Genomic DNA, 19,797 nt, shown 5'->3' with positions numbered 1-19,797 from the left:
GAATTTTTGTTGAAAGGAAAAATGTTTCACATATTTGTCTCAGTTAATAGTTTGATAGATAGTTCCTTTTACATTGTTGACATTTCATCCCATTAGTTGTTTACCACACAATTTTGAAATTCAGCAGTAATCATTAATTTTTTCCATATCTTCTTTTCTGGAATCTTTAAAGGTGGATGTCATTTATTTGTGCTTAAGATGTGTCACTTCCTACTTCCAAAACAGTAGGCACATGAAGGATTTTCCCTAATAAAAAATGATTGATAACTGACACCTTCACATAATAGAAATTTAGCATTATTATTAACAAGCACTGTATTTTCATTACACTGAATATTGCATCAGCTGAAAATCTAGCTAGTAAATCATGCAAATCATTTTACAGCCATACAATTAAAGCATCTGCCAAGTGTTCATATTGTAAGAATCATACATAAAGAATGAGTGCTGTTTCTACAAATCAGGCTAGTGTCACACTGAAGGTGCTTCAGTTTATCAAACTAGTCACTTTTTGTATAAGCCCATTGTTTTATATCATGCCCAGTTGATATATCAGTTCAGTGCCACATGGTGGAACTCCCTTCCCCTGATATCCTGCCATATGCCAGGCACTATGCCTGAGCATCTTTGAACCCATTTCCTTTTGTTGAACAGGCTAATCTTAGTATTAGTACTGTACTTTGAATATTAAAGGTACTTTGATTCTCAGTTGTAGAATGAATAATTAATAATTTCTTTTTGATGTTTGTAAAAAGATGAAAGAGAAATGTAAGAAGTTATGCTTTCAACAGTTCCGTGGAGAGTGGGAGAATGTCATGGTAACAATTGAACGTCCTGAACCTATTGACCCTAATGGACCATGTGGAAATACCAGAGCAACAGATGACCAGATGATAATCAATCTTCCAGACAGTATGTACCGTTAAGCCATTCACTTTTATTTGTTGATTAATTATCCACATCTATCAGAATATTGTCACTCTCTCAATGAAACATGTTTTGTTTTGAATCAGGTTAGCATCATGCTTATGTCTCTGCTTTGCATCCTTAACCCTTAAGCTGCTTCCCTCATCACCTGATGATCCTCTAGAGGTCTCCCATTGCCACATGGTGACTTAACTTTCCTCTGCTTAGATATCCAACTGACTTACCATACCATTAGTAGCCTATAGTTACCTATTCCATCACCGAAGAGGCAAAAAAAACATTCTGCTCTCCTCAGCACCCCTTACAACTACCTTAATTGGTGCACAGCCATCAACCTGCAGGTCATACATACAGTGTGACTCCACAGAAAATATATAGATTGTTGGATGATGTAAGTGATGAGTAGGAACACTCATGATATATATTATTTGGTAAAAAAAAAGGAAGAAGGGTAACATGAGTGATATGAAGATATAGGATACCACCCCACCATCTTTGGGCTTGACCTTTCTTCACATAGAAGTAATTATGTAACAACTGTGCCTTATTTTCTCTATATGTAAACCTGAGGTGATGGAGGACTTTTGTAACACATGATAAGTAAAGAGCTGGAATATTTCCAGTGATAAAACACTTCCAATATTCTTACTACATGTACCACTCTCTCACTGTCCTCACACCACCAATAATTTTAGTTTGAAAGGTGTAATGTATCTAAATACATTCATATCATTTACTACTAACACTATGCCTCAGTATGAAAGAAAAGAGTACAGTCTAAAATCAGGTTCAGTAGAAAGAAAAAATCATAATCTCTCATATAAAGAGCCATTAGACATGTCATCCATACTGTCCTCCATATCCCATTCAGCAGTGAACTGGGCTAATGAACAGATACTAATATAAATGGTTGAGTATTTTCCCTTGCTTTTGAATAATAATTTCCCATATCATAACAAAAAATAATTGAATTTTTCTTGTAACGTATGGGATGAAGAGCAAAAGGAAAGCACTATTTAAGGGTTAAAGAAAACAATACCCCTTTCTAAGTTTTGTCATTAAGATTTTCCTAGACTTTTAAGTGTTTACTCCTTACACTTACCTCTCTATTATATATTACCTACAACATGGTCATGGGTTTTACCTGTGCATCTTTCTAGAGATTTCTTTACATCACGTATTGTATCCATTTTATCGTCAACGATAAATGATTGAAAGGAAAATGCATTCATCCCTGGAGGTGAGGATATATTGACATGCCAATTACTTGGCAGTCCTGTCTTCTGATGGCTATATCTATTTCTCTTCTTCTTATTCTCCCTTCCCTAGTAGTGTATGCTTTTGATTATTCTCTTGCTCAGAGGTTCCTATCTCAGACTGATTCCTTCTTTGTTGTTTATTGCCTCAGACTGTTTCCTTGCCCAGTGATTCTCACTTTGGATCTTTCCCATACTTGAAGGATTCTGTTAATGAGAATGGTTTCTCATTTTGAACCGTTCTATCCTTCCATCAGTTTGTGTGCCATCAGCAGTTAAGGAAGGGCATGTTTTAATGGGTCCATTTTCTACTATTTTTCACTTTGGATATCGTCGAGTTTCCTTTGTCTTACTAGCCCAGTATAATTTTCTTTTGTCATCTGGCTTTTGTTCATACCTCTTTCTCTCCCAAATTATATTTGGTTTTATTTTTATTTCAATTTCAAAGGTACTGGAAAGGTCTTTACTTTTGCCTCTGTTTTCTTATCTTCGCCTCCAGGTCTTTATCTTTGGATGTAGTGATGGAGTTGCCTGAACAGCAGTTGCTGCCCAGAAAGTGTGCATTGAAGAACTACAATGGGGTTCTATGAAAAGATGATCTGCATCACTGTTGTGCTACCCATGGTCTGTGCATCACAAGGGATCTTCTCTATGATCTATCCTACTGCGAGGTTTGTCACTGCAAGGGATAGAGGAGCTTGTATCTCTACCCAGCCTCAATCATTGCAGAGAAAAGCCAGAATGTGCTCTCATCAGTGATAGAGCTGAGGAGGTGCATAGTGGTCACCAACATATGCAGCATGGTACACAATTCAGGTGGACTGATATGACTCTGACAAAACAGTCAGCATTATGAGGTTTTAGTATCAGATCCCAAAACGAAAGCAGAGTTGCTTCCACAAGTCTCTTCCTAAATATAGTGAATCTTTGCTCCTGTCTCATTGTTCTACAGCTTAGAGTAGCTTTCCTCCTCTACCCTGAACACTCCTCACTTCGAATGCTCCCCCCTGAAATAATGTTTGAAAGAGTTTAAAGCTGCCCAAATAACACATCTATCCTCGTCCATAACAAACCTTTTTCTAATATATTTCTCATCATTTTGGGTACTATTATGCTTTCCTACATTCTCCAGGTTTTAGAACACAATCCTTTTCCAACAGTTATGTCTTTCTTTAAACAATCTTACGAGTGATTCCTCCAACAATGCATACTCATAGCCTTGGTCCAGACCATAATTGAACATGCTATAGAATGGTATTCGAGTTGGCTGAAGGAGTCAACTCCATAAGTGGTGAGCTTCATGTTAAGCCACTTACATTTACAAATCACAACTCTCATATGGCGGATGACATAGAAAATTTCCATTCCTTCAGAAGTGGTCTGGTTTAGGTTTTTGACAAGGCAAACCAATTTTTGACTCTACTAAAGTAGCAGACAGACATGCTCTATCAAAATTTTGAACATGAAGCAGCAGAAACTACAAAGTCTAAAGAAGCATTTGCTCAGGAAAAATCTTGACTGTATTGTGACTTACCCAAATTGTATCAAGGATTACCAAATGAGTTAAAAAGCCCCTTGTTGAACAAGATTTTTATTGATATAAGCTTATATGTAACTGGCTGCATTCAAGCCCTAACTGCATCAGCAAGTTTCCCTGGCTTCTTTCAATGTCCAAATAGATCAGTAACATATGGAATCGCTAGAGGGCCCTCCTGTTCAAAAGGAAGAGACACCGAAGTCTAACTTTAAACTCCATCAACCTACAATTTTTCAAGCAACATGTGGACATTTGATGCATCTCAAGTAAGGATTAGAATAAGTTAATGAAGCCTCATTCATAGTGGATGTCCCAGAGGACAGGGCTTTCTTTATCCTGCACAACAGACTCATCCTGTTAATCCCAGGAATGTGTTCTGTTCTTTTTTTTGTCTGCCAGGGGTGTCTTTTTGAGTTATTAGCACGAGGTCTGCAACTTAAACAGGAATGGAAAACCAAAGCCACTTGGTCCCTTAGTACCTCATAAACCAACTTCATGGGTGATTCCTCCCCTGTTTGCTTCCCTCTTTTTGGATAAGAAGCAATTGACAGTTCTTATGCGAGAAGCTCAACTCCTATTGTCATCTTCAGGGATATTTTCATGATGCATCCTTCAACTTCTTCCCTCTTAAACACCCAGGACATTAGAGCCAGTCTTCCCACCTCCCTCTCTAAATGCCAGAAAGTTTACTTTCCATGTACTTTTTTTTCTACAACTAAGTGCAGGTACTCCCTCCTTCAGGACATGACCTTCAGAAATCCTCAGTCCAATTAACATTTTTTGCTGATTGCAAGCAGGCTTTTTTTTCTTTCTTTTTTTGACCAGAAGGTACTTTGGTAATAAGAGTGTTCAAAACAAGCTCAGAGTCTTTAGACAGACCTTCTCCCCAGGTCAGCTACCAACACAGTGACTTGATCTGCTTCAGGTCAGGTTTTTTGCTCCTCCAACACATTTGAAACAATTAATGAGTTAGATCATTCATGGGGTGACATAAACTATGCTAATGCTTCTCCCTTTCCCATCCAGTAACCCTTAGTACACCCTATCCCACTCAACCACCACCTCAACACTTCATCACAATATTTTCTGACAGATTTTTATTAAACATCATGAAAGGTAATGGGAGTAATTCTGAGTTAAGTTGTTCTTAGGGTAAGATTCTGCATATATATTCCATACACTAGAGGTACAGTAGATACAGAGAACTGATGCTTAAGAATGTAACTCTGTACATGAGGGGTTTCAGTTGCTCATACAGTGACAACTCTTCACAACAGGTTTTAAAAGAACATAATCACTATCACACAAGAAATAGCTGCAAAGAACTGTCTTTGTTGTCCCCAACCCACTTAGAAAAGGTTCCTATGACATATCCTCTGTTCCCTTCCACTAAGATCATTTTCTTTTCACTAAAGGAGCCTCCCTCTAACAGCTACTTGAAAAGCTAACTTTTCTACCAGCCTTATGTGTGGAAGTGTCATATCCATTCTGAGAGTCCAAGAACATACCTGTCAATCTCACTTTTCTAAAAACAGCTTATTCTATCATAAAAATCTAAAAGATTTGTTCTGCTTGCCCTCATATCACTTTACCCATGTTGCCTCTTGTTTCAATAGTTTATCTTTTGGTATTAATCATTCGCTACCCGAAAATTTTTCCAGCATTTTGGAGACCCCATTTGTCAGAGATACTATGCGTAATTTGATTTTCTGAAAGACAGGTATTGCATTAGTTCTCTTCTCCTTTGGCAGCACATCCTCTTCCATTGATTTATTGTACATTTCTAGCATCTGTTGATTCCTGTATACATTCATCATATGTAACATTTTAGTCATATATTGAGATAGCTTTGACTCTGAAACTACTAAAGCTACATACATGAATAACTTTTTACATGAAGTGCACCATGTGTTGTAATCAATCAAGTTTTGATTGTACTGAAAAGCCAAGTGACTTATGAAGAAGTGTAAATTAGGGGAGGCAGTTCATGGAAGTGCAATACAGTACAAAAGATGGAGTATATGCAACGAAGATATCATTCATTAAAGGAGAATGAATGATGAATCACTCTGACCAGCAGAAGAGTTAACAACTTCAGAGATATAAACATGTAAAGTAGTTGTGGTGAATAATTCATTTACGAAAATTGGTAGAAAAAGTAAGACAATTATTTCTTGTAGAGTAAAAAAACAATAGGTTGAAAAGGAAAACAACAAAAAAACACTTGGAAATACATGCATAGAGAGCTGACTGGATTAATATGGTGGGTATAATGTTTGGAAGACAGGATGAAAATGTAATTATCTATTTGTAATTACCTGTTTGTACAGCATAGGGAGGAATTTCTAAACTATATGGCCCTGTCTCCTGAACTTTCTATGCCTTGGTAAGCTGCCAGCATTCACTGTCTTCCTGGTGGGTTCATTCCAACTACCCACCATCCTAAAAGTAACCCATAACTTCTTAACATCCTTTCTAGCCATCTTTTTGCCCAGCATTATTTCATGGACCATGGTTACAGTGGTGCTACATCTCTTGAAGAACTGTTCACTGACAGTATCTTCTATCTGACTTAAAAACTTGAAGACTGTTATCACTTTCCCCTTTCAAGTTGCCTTTATGGTTAACAGTTTTGTAGCCTCAGCTTCACGTTGTAGCTCAACCTTCTTAATTCAGGTGACTTCTTTGTTGCTCTTCTTTGTACACTCAGAATCACATCTTTTGTCATTCTTTATGTGCGGTAATCAGACTTGGTCTGATGTTTGAAGAGAATGAGTTACCACACATATCTTTATCTATATCATTGAAAGCTATTTCTACATTCGCCATCAGAGTTTCCTTCTTTCACAATTCTCTATGTGCACTGGTCACTCATTTTTGTCAGGATGTGCTAAAAGATAATGTTGAATTACATGCTTTTACTAAATATTCTTAAACGTAAATACAACATTGCTTGTTGTACTTTTTGGTGATTTTGAAAGTATCTACTGTATAACAGTAAACAATAGTTTTAGAGACATTTCTTCTCAAGCCATTGCCTTTTTAATGAGAATAAATTTACATCATAGTTCACTGTTTTAGGTCATCGGCATGTAACACTGTTCCCACCAGTGTGTTTGGAGGCTGGAAAGCGTTATAAAGTACGAATCGACTTTAGACGGTCTAATGCTCGTACAGATTCTCCATCTGCATCCATCCTAGTGGACTCGGTAAGTACTTCAACAGTTGAGAATCCTTTTATGTAGTCACTAAATAGTTTTTTGAAACACTGGATAAACATGATTTGGCCAATAGGAGCTGAGGTTATTTTTCATACACATGACATATCTGTCTATCTATCTATCTATCTATCCATCTATCTATATCTCTGATGCCTGTTCCCCCATAAGCTTCCATTAAGGGGTGGCCATGGCAAGAGTCTCCACGTATCCATGTCGTAACATGCCTCCCTTGCATACACCATTCCATGCATTCTTCCACTGTTTCTCTCCCTCCTGTATTCCTCCACCCTGTTTACCCATGTCAAAGGTGATCTTCTATTTACACCAACCCCTTTAATTGTACTATCATGCATTCTCCTTGTAAACTCCCGGTCTTGCATTCTTTCCACATGCCCAAACCACCTCAAGTATTACATTTCACCCTTTCTACCACTCCATAATTCACTTCCTTTGCGTTCTCTACCATACCCAAGAACCTCTCTGTCCCTTGTCTTGTGGATAGATATAAGAAATCTCCAAAAGTCTATGCCTTGGACAGCACCACTAGCCTTTCTTATGGTTTGAATAGATGCTTTTCTGAGGTATGAAAGGTGTTTCCATTCTTTGGAGGGTCCTGTAAAAGCCTGCTTTTAGAAGGAGAAACAAAAGTCTCTGTATGTCATCATAAAGTTATTGGTTTTCTGGTTCATTTCCTTGAATGACCCAAGTCCATGGTCAAGATTTTATCCCTGATGGATAGTAATGAGGTCATCCATTGTCTGATAAGCAAATGGCACAGGCAGATCCCTGCCTTTCTTAAATCTAATTGAAAAACTTCTTCCCCTAGCAGTGTATGAGAATTTTTCCAGCCATTCCATTTCAGGGAGTTTGTAATAGATGGACAAAGTACATTATCGAGATTTATATCCATGAGCACAGAAATGTCCATAAGGAAAAGTGTTCAATTAGATTTTTTTTTTTTTTTTACAATGGGGAGAGGCCCTCCTCAGGTGGATCTCTGCCACCAAACTAAATATTTTGTTACTGGCCTGTTTTTCTCATTGCTCTAATCATGAACTGGAAATAATGTAACCAAATTTATTTTTTCTGCAAAGCAAATCTGGGAGAAATTCTTTCCAAACTACTAATTGATTTGTAGAGCTTAGTAACATGTTTCCCCAGAGTAAGAGGACAATCTTGATGCAAGAAATTTCTTCAGAGCACCTTAATCATATTTCAGGGGCCCAGTGTGAAAAATCTGGATTCAGGAATTTGTGTCGATTTTTTCAAATGGTTCTACAGACAGAGGTTCAGAAAGTATTTCATAAGTGACTTTTCCAAGATATTCATTCCTTTACTTAGTGACCATATCAATTAGTATGGAAACTCTTCCAACTTTCTGTGGAGATTCCTAATCCTCAAAGGTTTTGGAAGCTGTTCATTTGAGTTCTGGTCTAGTCATTGGTCATGATAAATACATGGCTAATGATACTGTTGCCTCTTTTAAAAGTACCTTAAAAGGTTTTAGTATGTGTCTCTGGACCTGTTTGGGATAAATTTCTTTGATCTGTTTAGGATACCAAGTACCTCTCCATCTTAACCCAACTGCTCCTCAACATCTCATGGAAACTCTCTCCTTATTCAAAGGTTTTGGAAGCTGTTCATTTGAGTTCTGGTCTAGTCTTTGGTCATGATAAATACATGGCTAATGATACTGTTGCCTCTTTTAAAAGTACCTTAAAAGGTTTTAGTATGTGTCTCTGGACCTGTTTGGGATAAATTTCTTTGATCTGTTTAGGATACTAAGTACCTCTCCGTCTTAACCCAACTGCTCCTCAACATCTCATGAAAACTCTCTCCTTATTGAACTAAGGCTCAGGAAAAAGAGTGAGATACATGCAATGTACAGACAAAAGAACTTCCTTATTTTATATGATAGCATGTTTTGGGTCAGAGTAAATCCAAACTCTGAATTCTTGGTGAAAAATAAGACAAGAAAGTGGAGGAATACCCCTACAGTGGAGGCTTGGGAGCACATATTGTCAGTGATACAGAAAGTTTTTGCAACAGGCTTTCCTCTAATCTGCACCTCCCTGATCCATTCCATGGATTATGGAATTATTTGTAGCATGAAAAGCTTCTAGAGATATAGCATGTTTTAATTTGTGAATAGGTCTTCTAATGAAGGTAAAGTTAATGCTTTCTAGAAGTAGTTCACCTCAAGGATGACATCTGCACACTGATATGGGCTTGGGACAAAATGATACCATGTACATCAAAGAATGCTTGGCATAACCTGTTGCTTGGTACTAAGTTTGACAACAGTGAGGAGATGCACAAGTATTTGAAATATTTAATATATAAAGTGAAACAGCAGAACTCGTAGGGTGTGCCAAGTAGTTGGATACCAACCACCATGAGCTTGTGTGAAAATGGTACTGTTGACTGGATGCACTTTGACTAAAAAGTGCCAGTGGTATGCCAAATGATATTAAAAATTGCTTCAGTGGTGAAGAAGGAAGACAGTAATGAGTGATAATGACAAGGAAGTTAAAGAGGAAAGGATCAGCAGTAATGCTGGGATATAACTGGCAAACTAGTTCATTACATCCTTGGAACAGAAGAATTTCATCACCTAGCAAGAGACAATGAGCATTTACAGGAACAACCTAAATATATGGAGCAAGTGATAATGCAAGTAATGTATTTTAAAGACATCAAGTGATGTGCATGCTTAGGTACTGCAACTCCAACCCTTGCCTGATTTTCCCAAGGATAAGATGAGTCCTGATGATTCTCTAAGCGCATCCAAACCAGCTTCTGCAATGAATGAAATGCAAAACCTGCCTTTTGCCTCTCTTGAGGCATCAACTCACCACAGCAGGATGACACTCATGTTTAATCATCCTCAACCTCAACCGGATTAGATACTACTCTTCACTTCAACTAACATGTAATCATGAATTGTTTATTTATTTTCCATCATACAGTATGGGATTAAAAACATGGAACAATGTTTGCCAAGCATTGTAAATAACTAAAGTGGTAATGTTTTAAAACATATAAACTCATCTATTGGGAAAATGAAACTTCAGAGTTAAAGTTATAATTCTCGAAATTTGCTGTCAAGGCCCCTTGGTAATATCAGTACCCATAATCCAACAAAATATGGAGTTTGGTAGTTGCTTATGCCTAAGGTTGCCAGATTTGAGACATTATATTGTGCATTAAATTTCAGCAATTTTTTTCTTGCTAGGTGGTATTCATAACCTGATTTTTCTTTTTGTCCCATCCTCATAACCTTATATTTAGATGTAAATTGCAGACTATGCTGTATGACTTTAGTATCTATAGAATTACAAACTTTCTAATTCCAGATCATGCTAATTCCTAGAGCAGAAAAACTACCCTTCTACTCTGGCTCCTCTGAAAATGATAATCTTCGTTTTGAGTATGAGGGATACCGCTGTAGCGAAAACTTCTATGAAGGCCAGAATCTTGCTACTGTCCCAGAAATCTGCAAGGAAAACCATCTTGACAGCATTGGCTTTTACGTGTATGGGCAGGCTTTCTGTAAGTTATTTGATTTAGATTATACTTTATTACTGCTCTGTAATATACTGTATATCATAGGGAGTTTGTTTCTCTGTCTGAGGGGGAATAATTCACCTAAATCAACTGGTTTAAAAAAAAATTGTGTAGTGGCTGGAAGTAATCCCAGAACTGTCAAATCTATTTCTTTGGGAGACTACTGTATTGCCTCTTAAACTTTTGAAGAATGAAATATGTGGGTATTGGAGAGAGGGTTGTGTCTACAATACACTGAGGGTAGTGGGACTAGAAGGTGAGTTAGTGACTGTTTAGAGGTGAAGCAGCTCAGGTGGCAGTTCAGGAGTGTGAAAATAGGAAGATGAGAGTTAATGTCAACTCAATCACACATTTTCTAAAGCCAAGTGGGGAAATATGGCAGCATAACATCATGGACAGGGCATGAGGATACAGCTTTAGCTGGTGATTACAGCAGTGTGTGTATTAACCACGACCATGGCATTTTTTTGAGGGGGTTGCTCATCTTGCTAACTTTGGCCATATGGCTTTGATGGCATGCAGAACTAGTAGGGTGAAGGATAAAAGAGAATTTTAGCTTGAAAACATAATTTTTACAAGCTCAACAGTGACTTTTTAGAGTTATGGCCATAGTTACTACTAGTTTGTCATAAGAATGCCTTCCCCTTCTATGGGTACAATTTTATAGGGAGTAAAAATGAAGCATAGCTTTTGTGACATTTAGGAAACATACATGCACTTACTTAATCCACCCCATGTAGATGTAAATAAGTTAATGATGACATAAAAAGATAGATATCTTTTTGAAATAGTGTTGATATATGTACTGTTGTACTAGATATCTTTTTGAAATAGTGTTGATATATATACTGTTGTACTAGATATCTTTTTGAAATAGTGTTGATATATGTACTGTTGTACTAGATATCTTTTTGAAATAGTGTTGATATATGTACTGTTGTACTAGATATCTTTTTGAAATAGTGTTGATATATGTACTGTTCTACTCTGTATAATTCTCTACTTATATTTCAATGCAGCATGCCAATGTGATGGTACAGGCAGCTATAGCAGCATCTGCAGTTCCTTAGGGGGTCAGTGTAACTGCAAACCCAATGTAGTTGGGCGTCGGTGTGATCGCTGTGCTCCAGGCACTTTTGGCTTTGGTCCTGAGGGATGTAAAGCTTGTGACTGTAGCCCTATTGGTGCTCTAGACAACTTTTGTGATCAGCAAACAGGTGAGAAATTTCTTCAAATGTTTTCTCTATGTAGTTTAATTTGATTTTCTATGAAACTTTACAAGATACTGATAAGTATATCATTAATGTATCCAGATCAACTCCCCTTACTTATAGTTATATGTAGGGATTTCTCTTTTTTTTTTTTAAGATATCCCTCAGTACAAGTGCTGCAACACTTGTTGATAAATTAGAATGAAATGTAAGCATGTGATATATCCTGTATAAATGACCATCCTGCAGTCTCCTTTCTTAAATATCAAAGTTTTTACTGAAAGATATCAGTTTATGAGGAAACAAACCTAGAATAGAAATTAAGAATATCAAAACATTGATTTTACTTTCTTTTTCTGTCAAACTATTCGCCATTTCCCGCATTAGCGAGGTAGCGTTAAGAACAGAGGCCTGGGCCTTTGAGGGAATACCCTCACCTGGCCCAATTCTCTGTTCCTTCTTTTGGAAAATTAAAAAAAAATGAGAGGGGAGGATTTCCAGCCCCCCGCTCCCTCCCCTTTTAGTCGCCTTCTACGACACGCAGGGAATACGTGGGAAGTATTCTTTCTGTCTAGTTAAATATAGGCTTCTTTTGAAAATTATTCATTTATTTATTTTGCTTTGTCGCTGTCTCCTGCATAGTCTATATACTATTCAATACACTTTCATTTCTGCATTTTAGGTTTGTTGTAGAAAATGTATGGATGTTTCTTTTAATATATTCATGGTTTGTAAACTTGAAGATAACAACACTCATTTGCATTATTTTACCATTCAGAAGGTTCATTTCAGTATTTCTGATGTTACCTTAACTTTGCAGGTCAATGTAAATGTCGTCCAAATACATATGGTCGTCAGTGTGCCGAGTGTCAACCTGGGTTTTGGAACTTCCCAGACTGTCAGCGATGTGAGTGTAATGGCCATGCTGACACATGTGACTCCTATACAGGCATCTGTCATAACTGTCGTGACAATACCAGTGGATCAAACTGCGCTGTGTAAGTTTGCTTTGTGGACAGCCAATAAATTGGTATGACCAACTGGTACTGTTATCAAATAAATATCTGTATATTGTTCTTCATGGATTTATGTGATAATATGCAGAATATATTGTTTATCTTACTGATTTTTATACATGCTTTTTTTGTAGATGCACTGAGGGTTTTTATGGTGATCCACGCTTGGATGTGGGTATTGCTTGTAGATCATGTCCATGCCCTGGTACAACAGATTCAGGTCATAGCTTTGCCAATCGCTGCTCCCTTGATCCTCGAACAAAGGATGTTGTTTGTGAATGTGAAGAAGGTTATGCTGGTGAGTAATTATCACATAGGCATACACATCCTCAATGGAAAAAATATTAAGAGCTCTGTAAACCTTGGTGAAAACTATTATTTTTTCAAGATTATAATACCTTATAATGAGTATATGCTTACAGACTTTCAAAACCACAAAGCTTTTTGTACGTAACATGTTAATTCTCTTAATGCACTTTACATTGTACAGTTACTTACTCTGCCATTTTTTATCAAAATAATCAGTCTTTTATCTAACTTTTATGTTTTTTCATTTCCTTTCTAAAGATAAATGTTGAATTTATGGTGTCATCCTTCTCTGTCCTGACATGAGTCAAATTTTAGTGGTAATATTAGTTTGATTTGAACTGATTATTAGAAGTAGTCTCTGTAGACTAGATTTTTATATAGTCTTTCAATATCCTTGCAATATTTCATACACTTTCTTAACTTGCAATAGGTGGCTTGCATGCAGAGGTAGAATAATGCAAGGTAAATAAACAGAAGTAGTGAATATTAGGATTTGCACCTGAAGTTATTAGGTAACAATTCACAAAGACCTATTAAAGGCCAAAATTAAAATCTCCAAACATTTCTTCTTACTTCACACTTTGGATTTTTCTTTTTAGCATATTTTTAGTTTAGAATATTTTGTGTTCACTTTCTGAGCTCACTTATTTCACTCAGATATGCTGATACATCTGTACCATACCCGTTTCATACAGATATTGAGTAACATCATCATTCCCTGCTTTAGTTTTATAATGCTGTCTATTCTTTCCATTTTTTCAATTTTAACAGTAAAATTTATAAACATAAAAATTTCAGGATCCCGATGTGATGCATGCACAGATAACTACTTTGGTAACCCAGAGGTACCAGGAGGTATGTGTCAACCATGTGACTGCAGTAGCAATATTGATATTTCTCGCCCTGGTAACTGCAATTCTCGTACTGGAGAGTGCGAACAGTGTCTCTTCAACACCTATGGCTTCCACTGTGAGCGCTGTCGTCCTGGATTTTATGGAGATGCTCTAAACCAACAGTGCAGAGGTTAGATATCTGTCTTTAGTTTAATATGCATACAACTGTAATTAGAGCTGTTAGATAAGCATTTGTTAGTAACTTTCAGAAATCTTAGATACCTTTTCCTGCTTTGATACTCAGATTTCTTAGCATTAGATTGCATAAGGATTTTTTCCACCCTTTTGCAATACTGAATAAAACCTGACATTATATTTCAGCGTGTGTATGCAACATCCTTGGTACCAATCAAACCATAGGTGCCTGTGATCATGAAACAGGGCAATGCCCATGTCTACCAAATGTACTTGGATTGGAGTGTGATCACTGTGCCCCCAGCCACTGGAAGATTGCTTCAGGCGAGGGCTGTGAGGAATGTGCTTGTGATCCTGTGGGATCATATTCAAACCAGTGTAATGAAGTAAGACCTTTTCTTTGTTCATAATACAAAATTCTGTGCTTAATCTGCAATATACTCCTACCCAAAAACATGCTTATTACTGTTGTTAAAGATGTTTTCACTCCTATACTCAGACATCCTGTGGGTGCCTATACTTTTTGGATAACTACAAACATTATTAGGTTCCTCCAAGCAGAGGGGTACTATTGCCTGAGTGGTAATGATGGCATAGGCTGCTGTCATTTTCTTTCTGCCTTACTTGAATATGGGTTGACGATATTCACTCCTCAGACACACACTCTCTCCATCTCATGCATAACAAACCAACATAACATGGTTCCTCATTCTGAATTCGAAATTTCAAAAGCTATTCAAACAAGAAAATGCAGCAGATTTATTTATGGTCCAATACTGGAACAGCCTCCTTGCCTGTTCTGTGGTAAAACTGTGATAAGGAGAGCATTAATGGACTGACTTAAAAAACTGGCTCTTAGCCAGGAAAAAGCAGTTTCCTCCAGCAACCATTGGGCTTTGTGACTGAAGCTTGGGAGAGGGCCTCACCAGTAGCAGGGGTCGATGACACTGGGAGTCAAAGAGGATAACAGCCTAGTTGGTGATCAGAGTATTGTTTTTGCATAAATTTCATGCAGCTGTCCAGGATACATTATAATTACACTGTTGGTAAGCATTTAGCATGACTATGGCAAATTTTGTTGTTTGCTCTTTGCCTTGCAGACCAGTTTTAGACAGAAATGGGATTAGAGAAGGAGGGTAGGTGACTCTTCTGGCTCAAAGACATGCTTTTCCCAAGCTCAAAATTTATTTCTCCTGCAACATGAAGCATTGGACAATTGGCAATACCCCTAGTAACATCCACTCACCCCTGTTCTCTCTGGTTTGACCATTTTTTTTCAGAACCTAAGGTTTTAATTTTTTTGTAATATTTTTATGTAGAAAGTTGTCTCTAATTTTTCATTATTTCTTTAATAGTTTGATGGACAGTGCCAGTGCCGCCCAAGTTTTGGTGGCCGCCAATGCAACCAGTGTGAAACTACATACTATGGCAATCCTAGGGTAAAATGTTTAGGTAAGCCATTTAAATTTCTCTTAGTTTAGTATATGAAATAGTATTTGGTAGGTAACATCTGATTTCATAAGTCAAGGAACCTTAAGGTGGCAGAAATTTCAATATAATGCTTGTAGTATTATGCTCACTGTTGATCATTAAGGTTCAGCAATGCACTGAAAGTTCTGTTGAATAATCACCCTGCCCTCCATATGTCTGTCCATTCATCTGTGCACTAGTTCATTCATCTGTACCTGATTTTTAAGTCTATGGTTATATGTGATTAATAGTCATGGCAACTCTGTTGCCAAGGCCACCCCTTTGAGGGAGTTCCAATTGGAATGGCCATCAGAGACATAGATAGATAGACATACCAGGTTAACTTCTTTAAATATTGATGCAACATACTGTGTAAACTCTCAGGGTTACAACAGTTGGTTTGTAGTTATGGAGCCAAGTCACAATAAATGTCAACTTACTGTAGAGAGCATCCCAGCCATAACCCCAATACAATTAGCACTTTGCAGACCACCGTAATCCAAGGTATATGATTTCAATGAATTATTAGCTCTTTAACAGTAAGAGAAGTTCTGAGGGGAAACAGAGAAAATCTAATCTTGTAGTCAGTTAGTTTGTTTTTTTCATTTCTGTTTTACTGACTGGCAGAAAAAAAAAAGGATTACCTATAAGGATTGTTCTTTAGAATTACACTATTTATTTTCCATCTCAGAACTTTTCAGATGATTATCTCTCCAAGATACAGAAGGGGACTGATTTCAGCCATAAGTCCAGACTTCTTTTGAATGTTCCTGTGGTCACACCATGCATGTTTCTTATTTCTCTTGGATCACGTCAGATAATTTTTTTAAGCTTCTTTGTGGTAGACTCAGATATTTTTCTGATATCTTCTAAGTTTGCCCCTAGGATTTATCCCAGACTTCTATGTATCTCTCTCATTACATCCAGGAACTCTCTTAAGGGGTAGGCCAAGGCAAAAGTCTCCATAACTGATGAGCTCCAGTGCTGCTTCTCAGCCTTTAATGTTTCACTCTTAACAGTCAGAGAGCAACTCTAGCACAGTTTTCCAGAGGCTACTACCTAATGTTCCTGCCAACAACTACTATCTAATGTACCAACCTACTACTTCTACCCAGTGCTGTCATCTAAAGTTCCTACCTACTGCTTCTACCAAATGCTCCTACCTACTACTTCTATCTATTGCTCCAAGCATTTTGCCAAAAGGAAGGGCTAGTGCATAGGGCTCAATGCAGGAATATTTAGAGTTACAAAGAATGAGTTGTGTGAATTAAGTGTTGTCAAGTGTTGAGTGTGACAAGGAGAGACTGTATGTTTGTGTACAATGCCAGTAGTCCATATGTGGGTGAGGCAGAAAGAAAAGACAGCTACCTGAATCAGAGGAGTGCGACTAAACAACTTCTGAAGTGCTTGCTCACCACACATCCAGCATTATCCCTCCCAATACCCTGGCAAATAATACCGATAATATACCTCCCTGGTCATTGGCTGCCTACCAACATACATACTTATTCCAGACTTGATAATTCTATATCTTTCTTGATGAGCTGTTTCTACATTTAAGATTTTCAGTGTATCTATGGATCATGGTGAGGTTCCTGATGGTTGGCAGAATGCATATGTCACTATATAAAGACAAGGGGGACAAAGGGAAGTATTCAAATTACTGAGGTACAAGTTTGTTGAATATATCTGAAAGTTGTACAGAAGAGCAGTGATTGAGAGGATGGTGGCACACACACAGCATCAGGTATAGTAGAGGATGTGTGAGTCAGGTATTTGTTTTGAAGATTGTGTGTACACAAAATACTTTGAGAAACACAGGGATTTTTAAGTGGCATTAATGGATCCGATATGTATCAAGTTGACAGAATGTTTTATGGAGGGTTTTACGAATATAAGATGTGTGAGGAAAGCTACTGAAAAAAGAAAAAGGCTCCCTTGCAAGACTTCTCTCAACTTCAGCTTTCCTAATAGCATCCTTAATGACACTCAGTCGTAAGTGCTTCATCTCAATCCACTACTTCCAGTTCACCTTTCAGACTGATAGGTTAAGGGAGCCAGTTGGCTTGTAACACTGTGACTACTCATTTCAAAAACTAGACTTTTACTTGCTTTCACTTTCAGCATCCTTCCCTTACATCATCATATTTATTTTTCATTCTCTCTAACCTTGTCCTTGATTAAGGAAAGAGAGTAGTATCATCAGCATACAAGAATTATGGTTACTACCACCTTGTTCCACCATATTTGGAATGCAGATGGAATAGCTGGTTGGAGATGAAGTTGGAACTGAATTTGAGATATTCTTGTTACTTTGCTACATTTCCACTGGAAAAAGACCAAAGATTGCTTAAATCATTCATTTAAGATGTTATCTTTATTTCTGTGGTTCAGAGATTTAAGAGTAGTATTGTTCAAGATCATGGTTTTTCCTGATAATATTTTATCATAGAAGAGAGAACTTTATCCCATCTGACATAGCTGATTGTTTTGTTATCTTTTTCAGCATGTAACTGCAACCGTGATGGTTCAGAAACGCTACAGTGTGATCATGAAACTGGACAGTGCAAGTGTCTAGAGGGTATTGGTGGATACAAATGTGATGAATGCGCAAGAGGGTTCACTGGTAGAGCTCCATATTGTCAACCATGTGGAGAGTGCTTTGATAACTGGGATTTCATACTTAACGAGTTAAGAGGTAGGTGCTGAAAAATGACTGCATAAAGCCCTAAGTGTTCATCCTTATTCTTACTGTGGGTTTGTTCATATATTTCCCCAATTAAGTATATATATATATGGGAGAAAGATAAGGTTGTGCAGAGGAGGGTGGTGTAGGAAATTAAATGTTTGAGGACAATATGTAGTGTTAGCTGGTTTGATCAAGTAAGTAATGAAAGGATAAGAGAGATGTATGGAAAGAAAAAGAGTATAGGTGAGAGAGTAGAAGAGGGTGTGTTGAAATGGTTTGAACATATGGAGAGAACAAACGAGGAAAGGCTGACAAAGAGGATATATGTGTCAGAAGTGGAGGGAACAAGGAGAAATGGGAGACCAAACTGAAGTTGGAAGGATTAAGAGAAAGATTTTGAGCCATCGGGGCCTGAACATGCAGGAGGGTGAAAGGCACGCATGGAATAGAGTCATGTGGTATACTGGGGTCAACATGCTATCGATGGACTGAACCAGGGCATGTAAAACACCTGGGTTAAACCATGGAAAGGTCTGTGGGGCGTGGATGAAGATTGGGAGCTGTGGTTTCGGTTCATTACACATGACAGTTAGAGAATGGAAGTGACTGGATGTGGCCTTTCTTCGTATGCCTCCTGGCACTGCCTTACTAATGAAGGGGGTGGTGATGCTGTTTCCTGCGGGGCAGGGTGATGCCGGGAATGGATAGAAGCGAGCAAGTATGAATAAGTACATATGTATATGGCTGTGTATATGTATGGTTGCGAGGCGTGGGCTATGGATAGAGTTGTGCGCAGGAGGGTGAATGTGCTGGAAATGAGATGTTTGAGGACAATATGTGGTGTGAGGTGGTTTGATCGAGTAAGTAATGTAAGGGTAAGAGAGATGTGTGGAAATAAAAAGAGTGTGGTTGAGAGAGCAGAAGAGGGTGTTTTTAAATGGTTTGGTCACATGGAGAGAATGAGTGAGGAAAGATTGACCAAGAGGATATATGTGTCAGAGGTGGAGGGAACGAGGAGAAGTGGGAGACCAAATTGGAGGTGGAAAGATGGAGTGAAAAGGATTTTGAGTGATCGGGGCCTGAACATGCAGGAGGGTGAAAGGCGTGCAAGGAATAGAGTGAATTGGAACGATGTGGTATACTGGGGTCGACGTGTTGTCAATAGATTGAACCAGGGCATGTGAAGCGTCTGGGGTAAACCATGGAAAGTTCTGTGGGGCCTGGATGTGGAAAGGGAGCTGTGGTTTCGGTGCATTATTACATGACAGCTAGAGACTGAGTGTGAAGAAATGGGGCCTTTGTTGTCTTTTCCTAACGCTACCTCGCACACATGAGGGGGGAGGGGGTTGTTATTCCATGTGTGGCGAGGTGGCGATGGGAATAAATAAAGGCAGACAATATGAATTATGTACATGTGTATATATGTATATGTCTGTGTGTGTATATATATGTGTACATTGAGATGTATAGGTATGTATATTTGTGTGTGTGGATGTGTATGTATATACATGTGTATGTGGGTGGGTTGGGCCAATCTTTCGTCTGTTTCCTTGTGCTACCTCGCTA

At 37.9% G+C, this 19,797-nt stretch overlaps 1 protein-coding gene across 7 annotated transcripts in view; it reads left to right on the top strand.

The window, feature by feature from the left end:
• Nucleotides 1-19,797, top strand: part of LanB1 (laminin subunit beta-1) — a 96,163-nt gene that overhangs the window by 62,687 nt on the left and 13,679 nt on the right. For all 7 annotated transcript variants that reach the window (XM_071671586.1, XM_071671585.1, XM_071671583.1 and 4 more), the window contains 10 exons: nucleotides 792-912; nucleotides 6,802-6,929; nucleotides 10,298-10,493; nucleotides 11,528-11,725; nucleotides 12,540-12,717; nucleotides 12,870-13,033; nucleotides 13,843-14,067; nucleotides 14,259-14,458; nucleotides 15,428-15,524; nucleotides 18,049-18,240. In XM_071671586.1, coding sequence (XP_071527687.1) covers nucleotides 792-912; nucleotides 6,802-6,929; nucleotides 10,298-10,493; nucleotides 11,528-11,725; nucleotides 12,540-12,717; nucleotides 12,870-13,033; nucleotides 13,843-14,067; nucleotides 14,259-14,458; nucleotides 15,428-15,524; nucleotides 18,049-18,240 — 1,699 coding nt within the window. The remainder of the gene's footprint in view (nucleotides 1-791; nucleotides 913-6,801; nucleotides 6,930-10,297; nucleotides 10,494-11,527; nucleotides 11,726-12,539; nucleotides 12,718-12,869; nucleotides 13,034-13,842; nucleotides 14,068-14,258; nucleotides 14,459-15,427; nucleotides 15,525-18,048; nucleotides 18,241-19,797) is intronic.

Source organism: Panulirus ornatus, chromosome 16, assembly GCF_036320965.1.
Source record: "Panulirus ornatus isolate Po-2019 chromosome 16, ASM3632096v1, whole genome shotgun sequence".
Taxonomy (NCBI): Eukaryota; Metazoa; Arthropoda; class Malacostraca; order Decapoda; family Palinuridae; genus Panulirus; species Panulirus ornatus.
Note: the sequence above shows the minus strand (reverse complement) of the source record. Positions and strands in the feature narration are given on the sequence as shown.